Source organism: Xiphophorus couchianus, chromosome 8 (genome assembly GCF_001444195.1).
Source record: "Xiphophorus couchianus chromosome 8, X_couchianus-1.0, whole genome shotgun sequence".
Classification (NCBI taxonomy): domain Eukaryota; kingdom Metazoa; phylum Chordata; class Actinopteri; order Cyprinodontiformes; family Poeciliidae; genus Xiphophorus; species Xiphophorus couchianus.
In genome coordinates this window covers 22455523-22477772 of record NC_040235.1, presented here as the reverse complement: position 1 = coordinate 22477772, position 22250 = coordinate 22455523, and the positions used below count along the sequence as shown (strand labels likewise).

Genomic DNA, 22250 nt, shown 5'->3' with positions numbered 1-22250 from the left:
GACATACAACACTTCCTAGTTCCCGACGCATCTATTTCTTCCTTCATTTGTTTATTTATCATTTTTTCAGCCATAGTGTCGCGTCTCTGTGTTAAGCCCTTTCATAATCCTTTCGAAACTTAAGGTTATTTAGTATTATTAAGCGGGGGGGGGGGAAGCTGAACGATCTTATGCAATAAGTCAATAAACATGTAGCCATCCACTTATTAAGAATAAACTAGTTCATAAATCATTGAAGGGTGTTTTTGCGTCTTTTTTTCTGTTTTTAACCTCATCTCCCCTGAACCGTTTTTACATTTTAACCACGTTTCTTTTCTCTTTTTTTCTGTTTTTTTGCGCGCGAGTCTTAAGTTGCTGTAAACAAAAAAAACAAAAAATAAACAAAGTCAGGTGAGTTGAGTATAATTTTACATATTCCCAAGAGAACAAGTGGAGAGAGGGAGGGGAAAAAACGCTTCAAGAAATTCAGTGGTGGATTTACGCCGAATCGGCTGCTTAAACCATTTACGGAACGTATTTCTAAGGTTTATTTCCCCTTTTGGGGGCCTGCGTATGGAGTCCCTCCCCAAAAATGTAAACATGCGAGGATGAAATAAACATGTTGCAAAAATGCTTTCAGTTATTATAAGAGCAATTCACATAGAGAAATTAACGCCCGACGAACAACTAATGCCAGATGTACCGTCCATCCATTTTCTGTAAGCCTTTTGTCAGTGGGACGTTTCTGGGCGAGAGGCGGGGGGCACCCTGGCCAGGTCGCAGAGCAACACAGAGACAGACAGGACAAACGACCATGCACACACACACACACACACACACACACACACACACACACACACACACACACACTCACAGCTCCACCAGCTGCGCCACTGTGCAGCCCTGCCCAGATATACCTGGTTATTAAATTCCGGAAATGATTCCATGATTTAGCATTTCCGCATTTACTTTTGCTTTTGTCTCTATTTCACTTCTGCTATTTGTAAACAAGCCTTCAGCTGACCTCGTTCTTTACTCTCTCTCTCTCTCTCTCTTCAGTGTGTGTGTGTGTGTGTGTTCTGTATCAGTGTGTACGTGTGCCCGTCTGTCTCTCGTTGCGTGTTACATCATCACGCAATAGCTGTCCTCTCGTGGCCCACTGAACTGGCTCTAAGCGCTGTACCAATTTGGCCGTCTACTACGCGCTTCACGTTTCTGTGGATCAGGGCAGGCAGACACACGCAGGCGGCGGGCGCACACATCCAGTCACGGAAGCGCTCAGACTGTATAGTTTTATTTATTTATTTATTTATTTATTTATTTATTTATGTATTTAAGGCAACCATGTGGACTGATTAAATTTTTTTTTTAAAGTCTACCACATGCATCATCTAAAAAGCATACTTGCATATATCTCAGATGCTTAAAAACGGTTTGATTTTATGCGCAAAAATAGGGCAATTGTGTGGCTTCTTTTTTTTTGTTGCAGTAAACAGCGCACAAGTGAACACTCCAAAGGGGCAGAAAACATCTGAAACAAATGGAAGTATAATGCAAAAATAAAAAAAATAATAAAGCGGATTGAAGGGATTCTAACTTCCAACACTCACATTTACGCTCCGACCAAGCTTCCGCCAAAATGTCAACAGTTTCACCTCCCCCCGTCCTCCCCCCGCAGATTTGCAATTTAAGAATGAACTTTGAAGTTATTGAAAAATACACGTCACATCAGTAATAATCCCAATTTCCAACCGTATTTCAGCACGTCATACTAGAATATTAAAAATCAGTGATTCTTGAGAAGAGGGACAAAACAGGTCCTATGGATAAAGCACAAAATTTGAATAAAAATATACACAAAATATATATTTTTTTTCAAATATTTGACTAAACTAACCTGGGTCATGTGAGCACAACAATGTATGTTTTCCTGGTGTTTGCTGAATATTTTTTATTTTAAAAATTGTAGGGTGTCTTTACAATCCCTTGTCCTGGAGCAGAACTCAATACATCATAATAGTTTAAAACAATTAAAGAAATACTGAGATCATATTTTATGACAATTCAGTATAAGTATTCAAATAAATAATTATAAAAGTATCAATAAATTGAATTAAAAATCATTTTTATATATTTTCCAACTCAATTGAAATTTGTCCCAAGTTTTAGTCAACACCGTCAGACATAAAAGGAATGTAAAAAAAAAAAAAAATCAGGCATTATAGGGGGGCACCAGAACTTCTGAGGACCCCATGACGTCTTCCTTTGCTAAGAGGGCTAAGCAGCTCTAGTTAGCTTATGTTATTCTTTTGTTTTTTTTTTTTCTGTTTTATTTCTACATTGTTCGTCACAACCATGATGTGTCAACACCATAAGTGACTATTTACAAACCTTTGATGAAATTTTGCGAAATAAATGCTTAATTTTAGTAAATTGTAAAGATTTCATCGACGTGACGAGCTACAACTCCATCAGAGTTTTTAGCTGACAGTGTGACTCTTTCAGTGATTGTGTCGACAAATCTCACTTAAATCTGCAGTTAATTCATCCATCCATCCATCCATCCATTTTCTGTTCACCCTTGTCCCTAATGGGGCCGGGAGGGTTGCTGGTGCCTATCTCCAGCTACGTTCCAGGCGGGAGGCGGGGTACACCCTGGACAGGTCGCCAGTCTGTCGCAGGGCAACACAGAGACATACAGGACAAACAACCATGCACACACACACTCACCCCTAGGGAGAATTTAGATAGACCAATTAACCTAACAGTCATGTTTTTGGACTGTGGGAGGAAGCCGGAGTACCCGGAGAGAACCCACGCATGCACAGGGAGAACATGCAAACTCCATGCAGAAAGACCCCGGCCGGGAATTGAACCCAGGACCTTCTTGCTGCAAGGCAACAGTGCTACCAACTGCGCCACTGTGCAGCCCAGTTAATTCATTTTAATGTATTTCACATAATTGGCTTTATCAAGTACCACATGTATCAAGTATTTGTTTTTACTCACTAGTTTGTCACCTTCAGTTCTGCGTCAACTCCGTCATGCAGTGTCAACTCTGTCAGATGGACTTTATGTTGTTTTTTTGTTTTAAATAATATTTCTTTTGTTTCTTGAGAAGCATTTGTCTGTAAAACTGAGTGAAAATATCACTAATAGGGTCATTAAAAATAATTTAATATTTATTTTTGTCAGACGGTGTTGACAGAGTTCTGGGTCAGGTCCATTAAAAATGTAATTTTCAAAAAAATGTTGGAAGTGGGAGCCTGCACCTTAGCATCTTTACAGTTCCAAAACATTATTTGTCATATCTGTATACATAAGCTTGAGAAATAATATTTTAAAAAATTGGAAAAATTTAAACCCATTTTGTCCCACTTCTCAAGAATCACTGAAATATTACATTCAAATAATTGACCTCCTGCAAAATCTCATGTGTGTACGTTGAATTTTCAATCAATATTAAGTTTTCAATCCTACCTATATATTTTTTTAAAAATGTTATTTTGTTTAAGTGAGCTGAAGTTGTTAAATTATTGAACCGTTAGCTATTCATAGTCTGGGTGCGGTGAGAAGAGAACACACAGAGAACAGTAAGGCTAAAATGTTTATACGAATAAACCAACTTAGTGGAAGTTGAGAGAGGTTCTGTTTTTCATCGAGAATTTAGGCTCGTCTTCAGTTTTGCCTAATTTATGGACAACACTAACGCAAAACTCAATGTACGGGCAAAAACAAATTTTGAAAATGTGAATATATTCAATACGATTTTCTCAAGCCTGTCAGTACGTGAATTTAGCTTCCAATGACATTTAAATTATGACTTCCCTCGCTTTTTAATTTTTAAAATTTTTTTATCACAAATTGGATCAACTCAAGACAGCTGTTTCAGTTGTTAGCTTAACTGCTAGCTAGCTAGGCTCAGGTGGTCAGCAGATAATAATGAGGCTGGAGTGTTTACATGGGTTTTACTTTGAATCAGTAGTAAAAGCAGCCAGCTCTCCTTAGACTTGTGGTTGAGACGTTTTTTTTGTTGGAGTAAGAATTTGAGTTTTTAACCAACTTTAACAACGATAGCTCTTTTTTTTATAAACTTGTTACCAGCAACAAAACTTTCCCAGTCACAATCTTTAACAGAATTCTGACTTTTTACTTTCTAGAAATTCTAGAAATTCCTTCACTTTGTAGTCTATATAAGCATATCAAGGCAACTTCTTTCTGCTGAATGCCACACAAGATAAACGAGGATTGGATTATTAGTTAAATTCCGATCAAAACATTCAGGTTTACTTAAAATGACATGAACAAATATATATATATATATATATATATATATATATATATATATATATATAACCATATATATATATATCATTTTTTATTTAGAATTTAGCTTATGTTACACATCATTCTCAGAAGTGACCATAGTTGATTCAAATTCAAATCACCTTAATTGCTAGCATTTAATTATTTTTTATAGTATAAAATGTTTCAAAAGAAAACAACTAAAGTATGTATGACTAATTATTCTGTGTAAAAATGATACAAAAAACTAGATTTTTTACTGTACTTGTGATGTCATTAATATTAAAAAACGGTCGGCTTACTTAAAACTCTTTTAGCTTTTGATCTTCTGAAACAATTCTTTTCAGGAACGATTATTCACCGTCAAAATTCGAATAAATCTTCTTATCGGTATGTGTCAAACGGGAGCATATCTTGGATCATTATTATTATTACTGTTATTTTTTTCTTTTCTCAAGCACTGTGGCCATGATGCGTAAATCTGTGACCCGGCGGCAGGGAGAACACAGCCGCACCCCCGCCCCTCCCTCACCCGGCTGACACCCTCCTGTCCGCTCACCGCAATTACGAGGATGAGTGTGAGAGAGGTCGGATGGACACGCAAGGCCCGTTTGCGCATGTTCCGAAACGTGCAGCGGTGGCACCGAGACGAGCGTGTTTCAGCCTACATTTGCGAACACACGCACACAGAGAGGCTGAAACGCGCTCGCCAGCCAGACGTGACCCTTCCTCGCTGCAGGGGCCGCGTAACCGCACTTGTAAGTGGCCATTCCTGCACTTTGACTTTGCACTTAAACGCACCAGAAAGCTCAAAAGCAATTCAATTGATTTCCCAAAACAGGCTATTGTCTCGACTTTTTTTTTTCCTCTGTTGCAAAACAAAAAGAGAAATTTATTCTTCTTAATAAACAAACTGTGTAAAAAAATTTCACACCTCAGATACACCATAATTGGCAAAAAAAAAAAAAGTACAATGCTTTCATTACCTCAAATCAAAACACATCGCAACAGAATTATAAATGACTTTGCTGCTTCCGTGTTGTTTTCTTCTTTTCTTCTTCTTCTTCTTCTTCCTTTAATACAAATTTCAAATCAAGACCTTTAAACCTTGTTCTGATTTGCTCATAAAATAATAATTATATATATATATATATTAAAAAAAACATGGATGTGTTTGACACAATTTAAACATGTGATCACTTAGAACCTGTCCTGAGACGCTCCTAAAGAAAACAACAGTGACTGAAACTGATCACGTCTTCATAAAATACAAGAAAAATTCGAGGTCAAATTTTTTTTTTCCATTCTCACTGAAATAATAATAATAATAATAATAATAAAAAAACCATACCATAAATATATAGTTTCATAATCAGCATGAATATAGGCACAAATAGTGTTTTTTTTTCTTCCTGCATGTCCGTCATTCTGCTGCAAATAAACGTACAAAAATAATCCTACCTTCAAAGAGGGGAGGGGAGCGTTTGTTTCTGCTTTTGATAAGTTTTTTTTTGTTGTTGTTCTTGCAGTTTTAAGACTTTTTTTTTTTTTTTAACAGGCGCTAGTGCCGCCGATAATTCTGTTCGGGAAGTTTTCGACTAAAACGGCCTCCGGGTGGACGGACTGCGGCTGGCTGGGGAGCCCCAGGGAGGTCGGTAAAACCGGGACAATGACAGGAGGAGTCCTGGCGGGGCTCGGCGACCCGCCAATGATGCTCTCTATGGAGAAGGGAGAACGCTGCTGCGGCTGCGGCTGCGCCGGGGGGCTCACTTTCGGCGCCGGGGACGCGGAGCCCAGAGCGGACCCGAGCTGCGGGTAAAATCTGCTCCGGGCAAGGTCCGTGCTGGTGGGCATCAGCGACGGCGACGGGATGTGCGTGTGGGAATGTCTGGGCTGTTGCTGCTGCTGCTGCTGCTGCTGCTGGAAGGCGAACAGCGCGGAGTGCGTGTGGTAGGACTGTAGCTGGATGCCGTAGCCGCCGCAGCCGTACGGTCCGTACCCGTACGCGGCCGCCGCTGCAGCCGCCGCCGCCGCGGGGATGAAGCCGTTGGGCTCCCGCAGCAAGTCCTGCGTCTGCTGCCGCTTGAAGCGCTTCCTCCGCCTCAGAAAGCTCCCGTTGTCGAACATGTCGGCCGACTCCGGGTCCAGCGTCCAGTAGTTGCCCTTCCCGGGGTTCCCGGGCTCGCGCGGGATCTTCACGAAGCAGTCGTTCAGGGACAAGTTGTGCCGGATGGAGTTCTGCCACGCCGGGAACTTCTCCCTGTAGTACGGGAAGCGGTTGCTGATGAAGTCGCAGATCTCGCTGAGCGTCAGCCTCTTCTTGGGGCTCTGCAGGATGGCCATGGTGATTAAGGCGATGTAGGAGTAAGGGGGCTTCACCAGGGCGTTCTTCCCCGCCGGCTTGAAGGCATCCCTGGAGGAGGAGGAGGTGGAGGTGGAGCCGTCCTGTAGGCACGGAGGAGGAGGAGGAGAGCCGGCCAGGAGGATGCCGTCCCGCATCTGCGCCACCTCGTCCACGTAGGAGCGCGTGTGGCCGTCGCCGTCCTCGCCCTCGCCGACCACGTCGATGTCGGTCTCTTCCGAAAGGAGGGAGGCATCCGACATCTCTGAGCTCAGAGTCATGGCTCAGCCTGTGCGCTCGGAGCTGCCCCTGAACCCCCCTAAAAACACGTCAAAAACTCATAAGAAGAGAGGGAGAGGAGAGGCGCAGGAGAGAAACGTCCGCTGTTTTTTGCGCTGTTTCCATAGGGGTTTTCTCTCTCTCTCTTTTCTTTCTTGGGCGGTTAGGCAGTTCGCAGACTGAAGCGCGAACCCTGGAATTGTAAGACTGAATGTGCGCGTCGGGGGGGAGAACCTGCGAAACGGGCAAGCCTGGATCTCACAAGGGGCGGATCTTTTCTTTAAATTTATACCACCGCCCTGATCACATGGGGGAGGAAACGTCACAGAGGCAAACGAGAAGCTTGTAAAAGCAACAACAACAACAACAAAACAATAATATGATAAAAATGGAATTTGAAAACTCAGATTTTCCTTTTCTTTTGAGAAAAGAAGTTTTCTTTGGATGCATTCCAAACCCATCTAACGCGTTTATTTGTTAGAAATTTAGCCAATTGCTACCAGGGCTCGAATGTCTCCATTTATCTCAGTGTACAAACAAAACAATAAGAATAAAAAAAAAAGAAAAAAGGGGTGACATAAAGGGGTTAAAAATACATTATACAGGAAGCTCAGTGATTGGCCATTTGTTTCTCTTCTGCCCGCTTCCTGGGAGTGGCGCTCCCAGTTTGCGTGATCCCGCACTTCCCCAGATTATCCTGCGAGCCATTTGTAGTAGGAAAGAGTCAGCTGTTAACTCGAATCAGTCACGGGTCACGCAGAGCAGGCAAGCATGCATGCAGCCGGGGCCTAGAGCCGGCTGCACGCATGGTGATGTGGGAGAGCGGGTATAGACTTTGAATTATTATTATTATTATTATTATTGTATTTTATGGCGCAATCAATATTTTATTGTATTTGTCTGGTTTAACAAAACAACACAAAAATGGGAATTTTATAATAAGCACGGAGGACATGGCGGAAGATGTCATCTTTAATGAATGTCAGGCAAAAATCGCAACATTCTTATTTATTTATTTTTCCTGTTTTATGATTATTTTTTATATTTTTTTTACTATTCTTTTGGGCTCTCTCTTTGATGTTTAACGTGTTCAGTAATAAGTAAATAGATGAGCAAATTGAATGTAATTAAATTCGGACTTGCTCGCTTACAGTTGACTCAACCTGAGGTTGATTTGAAACACGTTGCCACATTTATTGGTCGAAATGACAACAGAACCTGCTAGAGATTTTTTTTTCTTTTTTAAAGCAGAAAATAAACATGGCAAGTAAATAAATAGATCGAAATTCGAAAAGAATTCAGTTTTTATCTTTACATTATTAAAGAAGGAAAACAGAAGAATATTTGTTTATTGATTTATATATTAAAAATACATATAATATATTTTTGTTAAAAAGAAAAAAATAGGTGGTTTATTTAAAAAATAATAATAATAATCCATGTTCAAACTTGATACGGTACCTTCCCTTTTTAAGGGGATCTGCTTTGTTTGCGTGTCAGACGTTTCCTTGTTTACACCGCCATCTAGCGGGGAAACCGTCCCGGACAAACAAACACAAAAAAGAAGAGAAAACCTCCAAGGGACGCAACAGTTTCAGTACCAGCTCACGCACAGTGGCTGACTAACATTTTTATCCATTTTTGAATAACTCAGAATGCTGGAGTTATTATTTTGTCAATGTTGCATAGGCTACATTCTTGTGTTAATGTTATTTTTTATTTCTTTACGTAGAGCAAAAACATTACCATGCACCTCTTTGACCATAACACGCTTTTTAAGGACATCACTTACCAGCGCCGAGATGAATCAAAAGTGGGTTTTTATTTCCAGTATCGTTAATAATATCGTTGATAATATCATTGATAATATTGTTGATATTTTGAACAATAGCTGATGTTTAATTGGGTGAAAGTGAGAAGGTTGACGGTTTTAACCGGTTCAACTTCAAGGTGTTAAAACGTCTTAAAATATATAAATTGACCGACAGTTCAATGCATGTAGAGCAGACCTGCAACAGACATATCTGTTTATCGCCAAACGTTATCGTGATAATGCAGCAACTTTTTTGTTGTTGTTGTTGCTATTTTATTGAATTATTTATTTATTTTAATCATATATATATATAAATTTATAAATGAAAATACATCAATAGTAAAAAAAAAAATTTATGTACAAATAAACTCACTGGAAAATTTTTTTTGGAAACCTCTGCCACCTGCTACTGACCCCCTGCATCCCGTTTCTTCATCCAAACAAACTTTGGAGACTTTAACCTAAACATAAACTCTTGAATAACCACTTTATACTCTAAAAGCAAATGGAGGTTATGACATATAAGGCAATTTTCCCAGAGTACCCTGAGACGTCTTGATGCAAACATAAAAAGAAAGCTATAATGCACTCTGGAGCTTTTTGTTGTTTATCTGTATTGGCAGTCAGGGATGAGTCCTGACAACCACCAATCCCTACGTGTATGTTTTGTTTTGTTTTTTTTTATTGAGCAAAAGCCATTCAGTACTCCCTAAAAAATAAACAAAAAGAGTGTGAAGAGAAAAAACAAACAAACGCTACACACACTTGTGACCAGTGACATCACTTTTGACTAAAGATGCTGAAATTAGTGTCTGATTCAGCATATAATGAACGGTCGCTTGCAACTAACGTAAAACGACAGCCTGTAGTTCACTTACTTTTTTTTTTTTTTTTTAGAGTTAATCTAATTCATTCAAACAAAGATTTGTATTTGTGAAACTTTTTTTTTTTCAACCCGAACAGGTGATCAACTCAAAACCACTGGTACCTTTTTACTCTCTCTCTCTCTCTTTGTAGCTTAAGCACACCCGTTACCGTGGCAACCGCCTGCGCCCCGCAAGGCTTTTTTGTTAAAGGAAACGAAACGCACTGAATTGCGCAACACCTTGTTGAAACAATAATTACTGAGATTATTAATTTTAACACGTTTTGTTAATTTTTTTACAAAAAAATATTACTCTTTAATGAAGCTACAAACGTTTAGGGTCTTAGTGAATATTTTGATAAGCCTGTCAGAAGAGGAAGTTGTGGTCTCGGCGTCCTGGCGGCGTTCAGTTTGCCACCTATACTGCCGAGATCGACTTATTGAGCATCCCTGGTCTAGAGTATTTTAGCATTAAGGTTGATATTTTCATTTATCCGTCACCTTGTGCAACATTTCTCTTTGAAACTGTGGATGAAATGATGGAAATGAAAGCAGAATCTAGCTGTGAGAGTGATTGAAATTGGGCAAAATTTTGAGAAATTGAAGACCTTGTTAAACAAAACTATGGAATAGTCCAGCCGTGGCACTAATTACATTATATATATATATATATATATATATATATATATATTGAAGTGTTGCATCCTGCCTTTCTGGAGACAAATGTGAGAAATGAAGACTGATGTTTCTGAATCGGCAGCTGCTGCTGGACTAATCAATATGGGAATTCATCTCTGAGTTTATCTCTTCACCTCCAGTGCAGCCAATAGTCAAATGCAAGGAACTGTGGATGTAAAAAAAACTTGGTGCAATATTTTCTAAGCATCAACACAGTTGAATCTTCTGTGGCAGAAAAGATGCTGAGTTCATTATTATTTGACTTTTTTTTTTCTTCTGGAAACTCTTTTGAAGTTTCAGTTATTTTTGAGTTTTATTTGAGGTCCTATGATATGTATGCATGTCCACCGGCACCCGGAAACTTAGAAGATAGAACTCTATCAGTGTGTACAAAAACAGTATTTGTGTGCTGTCCATCCATTTATAAACACTCTGGAAAACCGATTCACAATATAAACTGTGAGAGGAAATCATTTCATAAGCACCCGTCTAGTTTTCTTGAGTATTATATTTAATCTTTTTTAACTATCTATTGAAAATCCTGTAGCTGTCTTAGTAAGCTGTGTCTTTGTGAAATCTGTTTCTGTTATTTGCTGGGTCATAACTAATAATTCATAGCACTAATCAAACACGCTGCCAATGTTTGTACACGTATATCATTTATGTCAATGTAAAAAAAAAGAGCAATCTCATTGACCAGCAGATGTCAAACTGTAACTGTTGCTATGTGTGCTTACAACTGTTTTTATACACCTCCTAATTGAATTAAATGTAACTTAAGGGACTTGAGGAAAGTTTTGCAGACGCTTTCATACGGAGCGAGTGTCGCCTGCAACCTGCGGAACTAAACCCAGGGCAGAAAAAACCCAATTACGCTTCTCTTCTTTGTCTGACGTCACTTCCTCCCTCCTCCCTCGCTTCCATCCTGCTCCCCGCATGTGTCTGCTGTTAGTTTACAGGTCAGTGAGGAGCTTTAAATACTTTCTTCTCCGCACTGTTATCCCCTGATCAGACGGCCAGAGGTAAACGAAAGCCTTTCCCGACCGGATGGCTGACATCCGCCGCGGTGTGAAGCTAATCTTACTCACGGATCTGTGTGGCGGTGTGACAGGCCGCGCTGCTAGCAGCTAAGCTAGGCAAAGTTAGCCTCCAGCGTCCTCGCATAAAAACTATTTAAAAAAAACTCATTTAGGCTAAATGCAGATTAACTAAACTTGCCCTTGACGTTGGATAACGTGTTGCCAGCTCATTTAGTTCGACTAACAATATTTTTTTGTTATTTGCTTGGCTTCGCTCGTTCACAGCACCTCCCAGAAATAAGGAGAATAGCTTGAGTTTTGTAGCACTCGCCCTGCGGATTGGGTCATTTAGTCTTTTTTTGTTTACAGTGCTCACCGACGGTTCGTCTACTATTCGTTTTATCCTGAGCATTTGCAGTATTGCCACACCCACACTGACAATGCTGCTCCGTGCTCATTTGTTTATATGCGTGATATTCTTCCTTTACTGTTACCTTCTTTTTTTTTTATCCAATCAGAAAGCACTCTGCAAAAAGCTCCGTTTTGCACTGATGACGCAATGTGTAGAAATAAGTGAATTAATTTAAATAAATTGTGCTTACGGTTAGAAATTTTTTTTTTCATTTGATTTGGCAGGTCAAACCTGAATAGCCTAATTTTAATATATATATATATGTGTTTGTTTAAGCCAGCATAAACTATGTAAGTAAATTTAGGTTGGGTTTGCTTATTTTACCCATGTTGTTTCTTAAATGATTTGTGGGGGAAGTGGTGTAAAAATAAATTGCATCTGATTTCAATGGTCAGAATCTACTTTCTCCAAGATAAATTATTTCTGGGATCAGTCATTAATAAAAGTTGTATTTTTTTTCTGCCTGAACATTGTTTGAACCTGTGATCTTTTGTAATTATAGTACTTTAGCATTTGGTGGATTGCTTATGGAAGATTTGAATAATGTTGGAGTTTTGCTTTCACCAGGTTTTAGTGTCCTATTAATATACCTATTTCTATATCTTTAAAAATGGATGTTTCTTGAGGTTTGTGTTTCCTAATTTCCAATCCTGTTTGTTGATTTGTTTTTTCCTTTTTTGAAGTTAAGAGTTGTCACTAGTTTTATCATCTTAAGGAAATGCTTCCAAGTTGCTACTAAACAGATGGTTATTATTTTCTGCTAAAAACAAAAAGAAACTCTGACATTTTCAGATTAATTCCACATATTTACAAGGAAAGAATTTGGATGTTTTATGTTGTAAAATTTGCAAGAAAAAAAGGCTAAATTTTCCAAGACTAAAGGCATGCATTTACATTTTTTAAACTAGGATGATTGCTGATATTAAGTCAGAAATTTGTAAGAAAAAAAAATCTCATTCAAAAGCAAGACTCATAAAGAGCTCATAAAGTCAGATTTTTCAATTTTAGACATCAGAAAATAACCAAATTACTTGTAAATATATGAAATCTCAACATTTCCTAGTTTTATTGATCTGCAACACAATGAACGAGTCCCTCATAAATGTAAATTTTGCTGTTATGATAAAGTATTAGTTTTTCTTTACTCTTTTTTTTCCCCCAGAAACCACATAATTAATACAAATTTATAGAAATAAGTTATGAACATAAAGTAGGATTTGTTTTCTAACTTTCGTGGCTTCTAGTGTGTCTGAGAGAATCATTTTCTCTCTGCTACACTTGCGTTCTTATTTCCTGTTGGGAAATGTCAAAAATGTTGTTCATGTCAAGATTAAAACCTTCGCTCACGGTTTCTAATCTAATTTAGTGTTTGAGTTGACAGTGTGATGTCTTTACCTGCATGGTGTGTCTTTGTGCGCTTGAGATTTCTGCATCATGTTGTCCCATGTTCTTATATCTTAGATTTGTCTGTAAATAACTGCAGCACTACCACTGTTATAATATATCAATCTGTTCATTTGCAGATGAAAGAAGCAATTATGAATCAAGAAAAACTCGCTAAACTACAAGCGCAAGTCCGCATCGGTGGAAAGGTAAAGTCTTGCCGATATACGCAGTGTTTCGGTACTCTGTGCTCCTTTTTAAAGGTTCCTTCTGTTTTTGTTTTTTTTGCTTCACCTGAATTTCTCAGAACCAACAAATGTTCATGAATAAATTGCAATTAATTCATGAGAATCATAAATGAACTGGCCTGGTCAGAAATGTAGAATCAGGAAATGACTCTTAACAGGACCTGTCCGACAACATGAAGTAGGCCAAAAGATGTCAAAACGCCAATCAAGACCCCGACCTAACGAAGCAAAGTTTGAAAACGGTCACTAGGCCGTTTCTAAATAGTTCTCACCAGCGAACTACGGTGAGAACTATTTACCACAAATGGGGAAGAAGTTGAATAGTGATGAACCTTCCAAAATGACGTGGAAAGCTGCTTGTTTCAGTAATTCTTGTAATTGAACAGTTTGTGACCTCAGAAGCGAATTTGGGTTGAATAATCTGAAACAATTAAAATGGCACAAAAGAACAAAGGTTTATGAGTTGTCTAGTTAAAGTCTGAGCCCAACTCTGATTTGTGATGTTACTTAAACAGGCCACTCATACCGGGAGGGGGGGCAATTCTGCAAGATAGATAGGGCCAATATTTCTCCAGTGTGAAGTTAACGACTCATTGGGTGTTGTCGTGGTTGCTTAAATGCGCAACGGTGCAAATACTACTTCCACGGCACGTCCAAGATCTTAAGAGAGACGCGTCCTCCCTGTCTCTCTCCCACAGGGAAGCGCCCGCAGAAAGAAGAAGGTTGTACACAGAACGGCGACCGCCGACGACAAGAAGCTCCAGTTCTCACTAAAGAAGCTCGGCGTCAACAACATCTCCGGCATCGAAGAGGTAGGCGCCGCGACGCGGAGCCCGCCACCCCCGTCCGCGCCCGCCTCCTTCGGTAACGCCTCGGCGTCTCGTTCCAGGTGAACATGTTCACGAACCAGGGCACAGTGATCCACTTCAACAACCCCAAAGTGCAGGCCTCCCTCGCCGCCAACACCTTCACCATCACCGGCCACGCCGAGACCAAGCAGCTGACCGAGATGCTGCCCGGCATCCTCAACCAGCTGGGAGCCGACAGCCTGACGAGCCTGCGGAGACTCGCCGAGGCTCTCCCCAAACAGGGTCCGCGACCCCACGCCGTCGTCGCAGATTCCGTAGCTTTGCCGCACTTTTCCGGTCTCAATGCCGAGGTGGTAACTATGATTGCTTCCTCTGCTTTCAGCTGGAGATGGAAAAGCACCGATTGCAGCAGTAGAGGAAGAGGACGACGACGTTCCAGGTGAGGGATTGGACATCTGGGGAAATCTTCCCACAGTGGGATCATTGCATCAAGATGTTCCTCCTCCGGCTTAAATAAATAAAATGCCACAGGGCTTTCCTTCCCAGGATGCATTGCTGTCTTTTCACGATGGCGTTCGGCTTTATTTGCTTTTCTTTGCTGAGAAAGTTGGACCCAAACACATGAGGTTGTCATTAGCGCGATCCCGGCTTTTCCCAGGACTTCTCAGGTCCTCGCTAATGCAACAAACAATTACGCAGCCGCCCCGCCGTCGAAGCGCGTGATGGCACAGGGGTTAACTACCTTCGCCACCACGTTGTTGATGGAGTTGGGTTTCCTTTTGTTCTCCTGCTGTTTGCCCAGACGTTTTTAAAAATTGTTTCCATTTTAACCTTTGACCCTCTGAGAATTGGACATGGTGGTTCTCACAGAGGAGGGAGAAGCCAACTTCTTGAAGTGCTTTGCCATAATTTGTACTTTTTTTTTTTGTCGACAAGAAACTTATTTTCATAGCATGGCCTTTATATTGTTGTAATTTAAATTGATTGTTACTTTTTTTAAAACCCTGGCATCATTTTCTTCTTGACAAATTTGTGCGCCACTTTGTGCCGGCCTCATCTAAAATACATTGGAGTTTGAGGTTTTTATTGTGACAAAAGAAAAGTAAAATGGTGTGAATGCTATAACAAGGCATTGAATGTTGAGCACATTGGAAGTCTGTGTACGTGTCAGGAATCAGGTTTCAGATAAACTCACTCTTCCTGGGAGCGTTTTGAAAGCTTGGATGCGACTTTCTCTCCCGCTCAGTCAGTTCAGCCCTCCGCGTTTGTGTCGTTTCAGACCTGGTGGAGAATTTCGACGAAGCGTCTAAGGACGAGGCCAACTAGGGGGAGACGGGAGACGGCAGAACTCAACAGGACCACGTGGGGGGCAGGAGGGGCAGGAGACGTTTCGCATTGAAGAAGCGGAGAGTTGACAGTCGAAACACCTGAGCAAGTTGAGACATCGTGTCGGCTTTGAGCCTTCTGTAAAAAGCGCAACACTTCAGTTAATTGCCGCCACAGTCTTCAATCATTTCTTTTGAGTCGTTTTGTAGAGTACTACTCCGTACGGAAACTGGGGTCACAGTATTTCAGAGTTCAGGTGTGTTTATTTCTCAGTACACCTCTTTGCCACCAGGCACTCCACATGCTTGTCGTGCTCATGTGGTCTTAATGTCCAGTTACAGTAAGAGATTGTGTGTCCGATGCCCCCTGGCCGTACATCCGTTTCCTCTGTTACCGAACTGTGGCCTCCCTAAAATCACCATATCTGGAATAAATCTTTGCTACTGTCACTAAACAGAACAATGTGTCTGGTTTTTTTTAAGCGGGAATGATAAAAAGCTTCAAAACATGTTTTCGTCAGACATGTTTGGCACTTTTCACCGAATGTCTGACTTTTCCCCACGCTTCTCTTGTACTCTTAATTGCAATATGTTGTATTGTTTAATGCTAACTTAAAGGGTTAGCATTAAAGTGTATGCAGAGCCGCAGTCTTAAATTCACGCATTTAAAATTAAGGCCTTACGATTTCTTTAATTCAATGAAAAACAAGTTGGCCTGTTGCAATAAGCAAATTGAAGAATCGAACTATAAAACAAGCTAAATAACTTCCATTTCATGATTTATAGTTTTTCTTTCTACCAAAAACTGGTTGACAAATGTCTTCAGTCTCAACTAGCCTCTTTTTATTTTTTTGACAATGTTGTTTACAGAGACTAAATAATTCATTGCATTTGTTTCTGTTGCTTTGTCTTCCAGTCCCAGTGTTAAATGTTCCTTAGAATTTAAAGTTTATTGATTTTTAAGAATTGATTCTTGCTTTATTGTGCCATTATCATTAGGTTACTTGAAAGTGGTCTCAATACATCAATACTATTTATCGCAATAGCTTCTGGGACTAATTATTGTTCAGCAAAATTTGTTACCGTGACGGGCCTAATGACAAGTTAATAGCGGGTCTTGAATTTTGTTGTGGCAGGACCGTTTAATCTGAGTATGTGTAGTTTTCTTGTGAGACTTTACTGTTGCACAGAACTTTGAGTCACATGCAAACATCTTCACTGCGATTCAAAGCGGTTGCAGCCATACACCAAATTGAATTTTTTATTACGTTTGTTTACTGATAACTAGCTGCTAATATATTCTTGCTAGTTGATGGCCATCAAACGTAAAAGCAGGTTTATTGCCAGCTGGTTGGATGATATTTGTCTTGCCCATTAGCTCACTTCTGCTGCTAACCAATATGACTTATTTTTATATATTTATTTGTACGTGTGAGTCACGATGTCTTGCGATGCATTCTCATTAGTCTTAAAAGGTCTTAAATTTGAATTGATGAAACCTGCAGGAATCCTGGTATCCAGCTATATGTTGCTCTTTATTCAAATGGAAGCCCTCAATCTTGACAAAATGAAGACTATTGGTCTGAAGCTGATGTGGTTACCCAAATGATCAGCTACGGTTTACACTTCTTTCCGTACTAACAAGTGTAATGAACTTTTGAATAATCACTTCAAAAGTCATTTAATGATTTAGCTTTAATTATAAACACATTTTTTTATTTTTTATTTTGTCTTTTGTTTAACTCAATTCAAACTCATTTCTTGGTGACTCAATGTTGTTTATTCAGTATGGAGCACTTTTAACTGCAGAGTCCTTCACATCTAAGAAGTGCTAATTATAGGGCACCTCTGTAATTTGATAAAGACGAAAAACATTTTAAAAAAAGTAAATTGCCACAACTAATGGGATTTTATGTAATTTAAGTTTCACATGGTGGCCTAAAAGAAAATTATATATACATGTATATTTTATTTTCTCACATGCCATTCAGTTTTGGAAACCTATCATTTTGTAGCTTAAAACAGCTATTTTGTTATGGTAAAAAAAAATTTAACTTTTTTTTTTTTAAAACAGAAAGATAACCAACAAATGCATTTGGACAGACGGCAAAATTACGACTGTTTTAATGCACAAGCCATTTGATACAAAGCTGCAAAAGAAGCACCACGATACCACTTAGGGCTGTCGATTTGCAGTGTACGGTCTTTTTAAATTCACAAAACATCTAAGCGTGGCTGTACGTAAACACACAACTGACCCTAGAATGGCCGCAATACATTCAAATAAATAAAATAAACACACAAGTAGATTAGGTAATTTCACCGACATGTTGCCAGCTTCATGTTCTCACGGTTCAATATGCCTCTGAAATGTGCTTATTGTAAAGACCAAACATGATGATGAAAAACCTTCTTTTTTTTTTTTTCCAACTTTAGAAACCATTTCAGTATGGTTAAAGTTATCTAATCCTCCCACAGTCCTAGGTCGACGTTTGGGAAAAGCGAGGCAGATGTTACGGTCGGACAACGGGTGTCTCGTCGATTCCCGAAACCACAGAAATAAATAAATAAATAAATCGGAAAATCACACACGGGGTCCACTCTACCTCTTTAAGGTCAGCAGGAGGTTAACGGGTGGAAAAGGTGTAAAAACATATTAGGATGTGACAAAACCAATAACCTGTTGTTGCTTAATTAAAACATCACTTGCATGTAGTCTGCGACTCGTTTCCATGTCCTTCAGTGTGCTCCGATTACGTTTACAACTCCAGAGGATCATGTTGGCGTTAAAGTGCAGAGCATGACTGCTTCGAAAAGGGTTAGAAGTGAAAACAAGCTGTCGTGTGCACAAGATTAAATAAATAAGATTTTACGACACCGTTTTTAAGAGATCAAAATATTCCCGCAGGCTGTAATCCAGGGCATGCTACATGATTGTCCAGCACCGAGCAACGTCCCACAAGGAGTCTGTCCTCCAGGAGTTCACTCTCTGATTCCCATCAGTAGCTTCAATAGGTGGGCCTCCATCACCTGTTGAACTAAACACAAAAACACGGATTTGTTTCAAGTGTAGAACCAGTAGATGGCGCCACGGCCAAAGAAACAAACCCCTCAGAAACAGCAACACTTTGCTAGCTGTAAAATCACTTTGGTGGTAGTAACATGGTGAAGGTTTGCATAACAGCCAGGTGATACATGTGCGTCTTCATTGGTTATATGCTCGGGAAGGAGTTCTGTCCCACTGATGAATGTGGCTTTGGTGCAAAAATGTACCAAAGTACACTGGCTTTATATCCGCAGGATGCAAAGCCAGTCTTTTCAAGAGCTGAGAGGCAACTCTGTGATGAAGACTTCACTCCAAAAACAGAATTAAAAGTCAGATTGCAAAAGCGACAGACTTTTAGATCATTTCTGTGGTGTGAAGAAACCAAAACTTAAGTCCTTGGCTCTAATGTCAATTGCTACATTTGGAAGAAAATGTAACAATTGTGAGTGTCATTGAGAACACTATGTCAACTGGGAAGTATGGGGTTGGCAGCATCATGTTGTGGGGAAATTTTTGTGGCTGATGCTCCTTATGAAACAGCATCATGAAGAAAGTATAATATATTGACGCAACATCTCAAGATATCAGTTCAGAAAATGTTTGATTCATATTCAGACAACAGGATGAAAACAGTTTTGTTTTTTTAAACGTAGGGGCGTAAATAACTGGTTTCAACTTTAGTCCCAAAACAACAAAATATCTATACTAAATTCCAAGTTGTGCACCCGGTTATTGTTTTTAAAAATCACTGAAGCCATTTCCTGGACAATTATTCACGTCTTTGATGAGCATGTAAACTTGTGACCAGCGCTGTAGTCAGAGCTAAACGTAGCGAGCAGACACGTTTGTTCCTCACGCACCGTTTCGATGACCCATAGCCACGGCCATATCCATGGCGTTGAATCCCGAATCCGACTCTACAGTAGGATCAGCGCCGCTATCTAGAAAACACGAGTCACATTTCACGTTAGTGTCGAATCAAACAAAGGAGACGGGTATTTATCCTCTTAAAGATATCACCTACAGATGAATTTTCCTTACCTAACAGAATCTCAACACACCGCACATGATTGCCATGGACAGCATACAGCAGAGGGGCTCCTCCATTCTGAGGAAGATGAGTTAATGTTTAAACAGTGACACCCAGAGGCCAACCAAGGGAGTTAAACATCGTTACTCTGTAACATTAACCTTCCACAACCAGATCTATGTTGATACATCAACCACAATGGGCTGCAGTAGACATGAATCAAGCTCATACCCAGTCGTACTCATTGACGTCCACTCCACAGTCGATGAGCATCTTCACTATGTCTGTGTATCCCTTACTGCAGGCCAGAGACAGCGCACTTTCCCTTCCTTTGGCCAGCAGGTTTGGGTCGGCCCCCTGCAGCCAAGCGAGAGAGAGAGTGAATGTTTTCAGAGTCGATTCAATAACCATTACGTGCTCCGTTTTGTTCCGCCGTACGTTTTGCAGCAGAAACTCGACGACGGCGATTTGTCCGTGCGCCGCAGCCCACATCAGAGGGGTGAAACCTTCGTCGTCTTGGAGATTGATTACGGTCTCTGTGCAAAGAAATACACCTGAGATTAAAATCTGTTGGAGGTGGCAGAGGTACAAGAACAGGGTACTGTGGGTACACTTTTTCTATAGTTCATGATTATTAGGTCAAAATTGGCAATCATGGGCGTGCCGTGGTGGCGTAGCGGTTAGCGCGACCCATATTTGGAGGCCTTGAGTCCTCGACGCGGCCGTCGCGGGTTCGACTCCCGGACCCAACGACATTTGCCGCATGTCTTCCCCCCTCTCCTTCCCCGTGTCCTGTCAGCCCACTGTCACATAAGGGGCACTAGAACCCACAAAAAAGACCCCCTGGAAGGGTAAAAAAAAAATAAAGAATGGCAATCATTGTAGTGTTTACGTCTTAAATTGTTTTGTTCACACTGTAAAAGGATTAGAAGTGATATTAGCCAAGTTACACCAAGGTCGGATGCACCACAAAAGGCAGGCACTTTTTGGCTAACGGCTAACTGACAATTTTTAAGGTTTTTCTCCTATGGAACATATAAGATGTAAAAAATACAGAGAACAGTGCCCTGAGGAACACACAATGACAAGAAATTGCTTTTACTGAAAGACAAAACTATATGCTCTAAAAACAAAGATGAACTGCCCACCTTGTTCAATTCTACTGGCCAAAAACACCATTTCTCCCTGGGCTGCCAGCTGATGAATGGATAAAGCTGGAAAATAAGAGGAAAACTTAACGTGTTACACTTCCAATTAAATGATACAAGTAAAACAAACAAACAAAACAACATCACTTACAGTGGACCAAAAGAGGTGTGGAGGAAACCTCGTTGCCACGGTGTTTGTTGGTCAGCGTGGTAGACTGTTTGATCGGGGAGAAATGTTTGGTGGTGGACGGCGTGTAAACGTGACGTACTTGTATACCTGGTGACGGTGAGGTTTGGATGTTGCACTCAGCTGAAAGGAAGAAAAGAGATCTTTTAGTGCACACACTGGATGACTTCTTGTACATTATAGAAACAAATTTCCCCTTAGAAGGCAGATCATACCTTTAAACAGAACGGAAGCAACCTCCAGGTCAGAGTTCACCTGGTCCTGAATGTTCTTACTGTCCTCCTCGTTGAGGGACTTCACAAATCTGGAGCAAACATTCATGTCAAAGCGGTTGGGGAGGATGAACTTGATGCCCATGGCCACATTTTGAGGGCTTGGCTCGTCGGGGGTCGGACCCACAGACTGCTCGGTCTTTATGGAGCTCAGGTCAGGCATCACGCAGATCCCCTCCATGTCCTCAGCGACCAGGGGGCAGACAGCGGTCCCCTCGACAGCTGCCACGGTGAGGTTATCCATCCACTTATCTTTCACACGGCTAAAGCGGACCGGTAAGAATAATGAAACACAGCGCTGTATCTCGGAGCTACCTTCACTGAACTCCACGAGTGTCAAAATACAAGAATTAAACTAGAGCAGCAGTTATTTTAGTCATCCACATGCCCACAAAACCAAACTGTCAGTTAGCTATTTGTTAGCATGTTATAGCATATTGTTGCTTCAGCTTTCTGTTAGTCATACTTACTTATCGGGAAATAAAACATGTTCAGTTCTTCAGACTTGAAGCTTAAATTTTTACCAGCGTCCGAGAAGCTAAATCGAAAAAAAATACAACAAGACGCCAAATTAGAAAATCCTCATAAAATCATCGCTGCGGCTTCGGTGTTTTGATAAATATGCGCATGCGCACTTTGATACTGAGTGCTCTCCCTTATTTGGTTCTCCTTGGACTTCCGGTGTCTTCAGCTATCCAACAGGTGCACTCAGCTGCGGTTTAGTATGATGATGCATTCAAGTCGGGTCGTACACTGTATTTTAAAACTCCCCCCCCCCCCCCCCCCCCCAGTACTTTATTAATGACATTCCAGGGTATTTGCAGGTAAGTTTTATGTTGTAAAGATTAAACATTACATAGTAAAATCAAATGCTCACCAAAAATAATCTCAAATCTGTACATGGCCTTAGTTTAGACCTCATTTTAAGCAGGGTTAAAAAATGGGGCACCTTTTTGCTCAGAACTAGTGTGTATCTAGAGTTTTGACAAAAATACATGAATGTAGATTATGCCACAATTTCAATTATTTGTAATTTGTGGTGCATCTTGCTGTGTTTTATTAAATTCATTTGACAAATGTGAGACAAGAAATATTCAAAATACTGAGCAAA

The 22250-nt window shown here is 40.3% G+C and overlaps 3 protein-coding genes across 5 annotated transcripts; 1 reads left to right on the top strand and 2 right to left on the bottom strand.

The window, feature by feature from the left end:
* Nucleotides 1-4724: 4724 nt before the first annotated feature.
* foxd1 (forkhead box D1) lies at nt 4725-7183 on the bottom strand. The gene has a single exon (XM_028026246.1). The coding sequence runs from the start codon at nt 6904-6906 to the stop codon at nt 5836-5838; it is 1071 nt and encodes a 356-aa protein (XP_027882047.1). The 5' UTR covers nt 6907-7183; the 3' UTR covers nt 4725-5835.
* Nucleotides 7184-11071: 3888 nt separating this feature from the next.
* btf3 (basic transcription factor 3) lies at nt 11072-15916 on the top strand. Of its 2 annotated transcripts, none has more exons than XM_028025592.1 (6): nt 11072-11219; nt 13215-13283; nt 14021-14134; nt 14212-14413; nt 14514-14570; nt 15411-15916. In XM_028025592.1, exons 2-6 carry the CDS (start codon nt 13215-13217, stop codon nt 15455-15457), a joined length of 489 nt encoding a protein of 162 aa, XP_027881393.1. In that variant the 5' UTR covers nt 11072-11219; the 3' UTR covers nt 15458-15916. The 2 variants fall into 2 exon arrangements, with proteins under 2 accessions (XP_027881393.1, XP_027881394.1); XM_028025593.1 differs by having other exon boundaries at nt 11165-11282.
* Nucleotides 15917-17550: 1634 nt separating this feature from the next.
* ankra2 (ankyrin repeat, family A (RFXANK-like), 2) lies at nt 17551-21795 on the bottom strand. 2 transcript variants are annotated; one of them, XM_028025590.1, is made up of 9 exons: nt 21610-21795; nt 21083-21402; nt 20832-20990; nt 20681-20746; nt 19971-20068; nt 19764-19889; nt 19544-19610; nt 19363-19443; nt 17551-18494 (listed from the first exon to the last, which is right to left on the bottom strand). In XM_028025590.1, the coding sequence occupies exons 2-9, from the start codon at nt 21381-21383 to the stop codon at nt 18439-18441; spliced, it is 954 nt and encodes a 317-aa protein (XP_027881391.1). In that variant the 5' UTR covers nt 21384-21402; nt 21610-21795; the 3' UTR covers nt 17551-18438. The 2 variants fall into 2 exon arrangements, with proteins under 2 accessions (XP_027881391.1, XP_027881392.1); XM_028025591.1 differs by lacking the exon at nt 21610-21795 and having other exon boundaries at nt 21083-21603.
* Nucleotides 21796-22250: the final 455 nt, after the last annotated feature.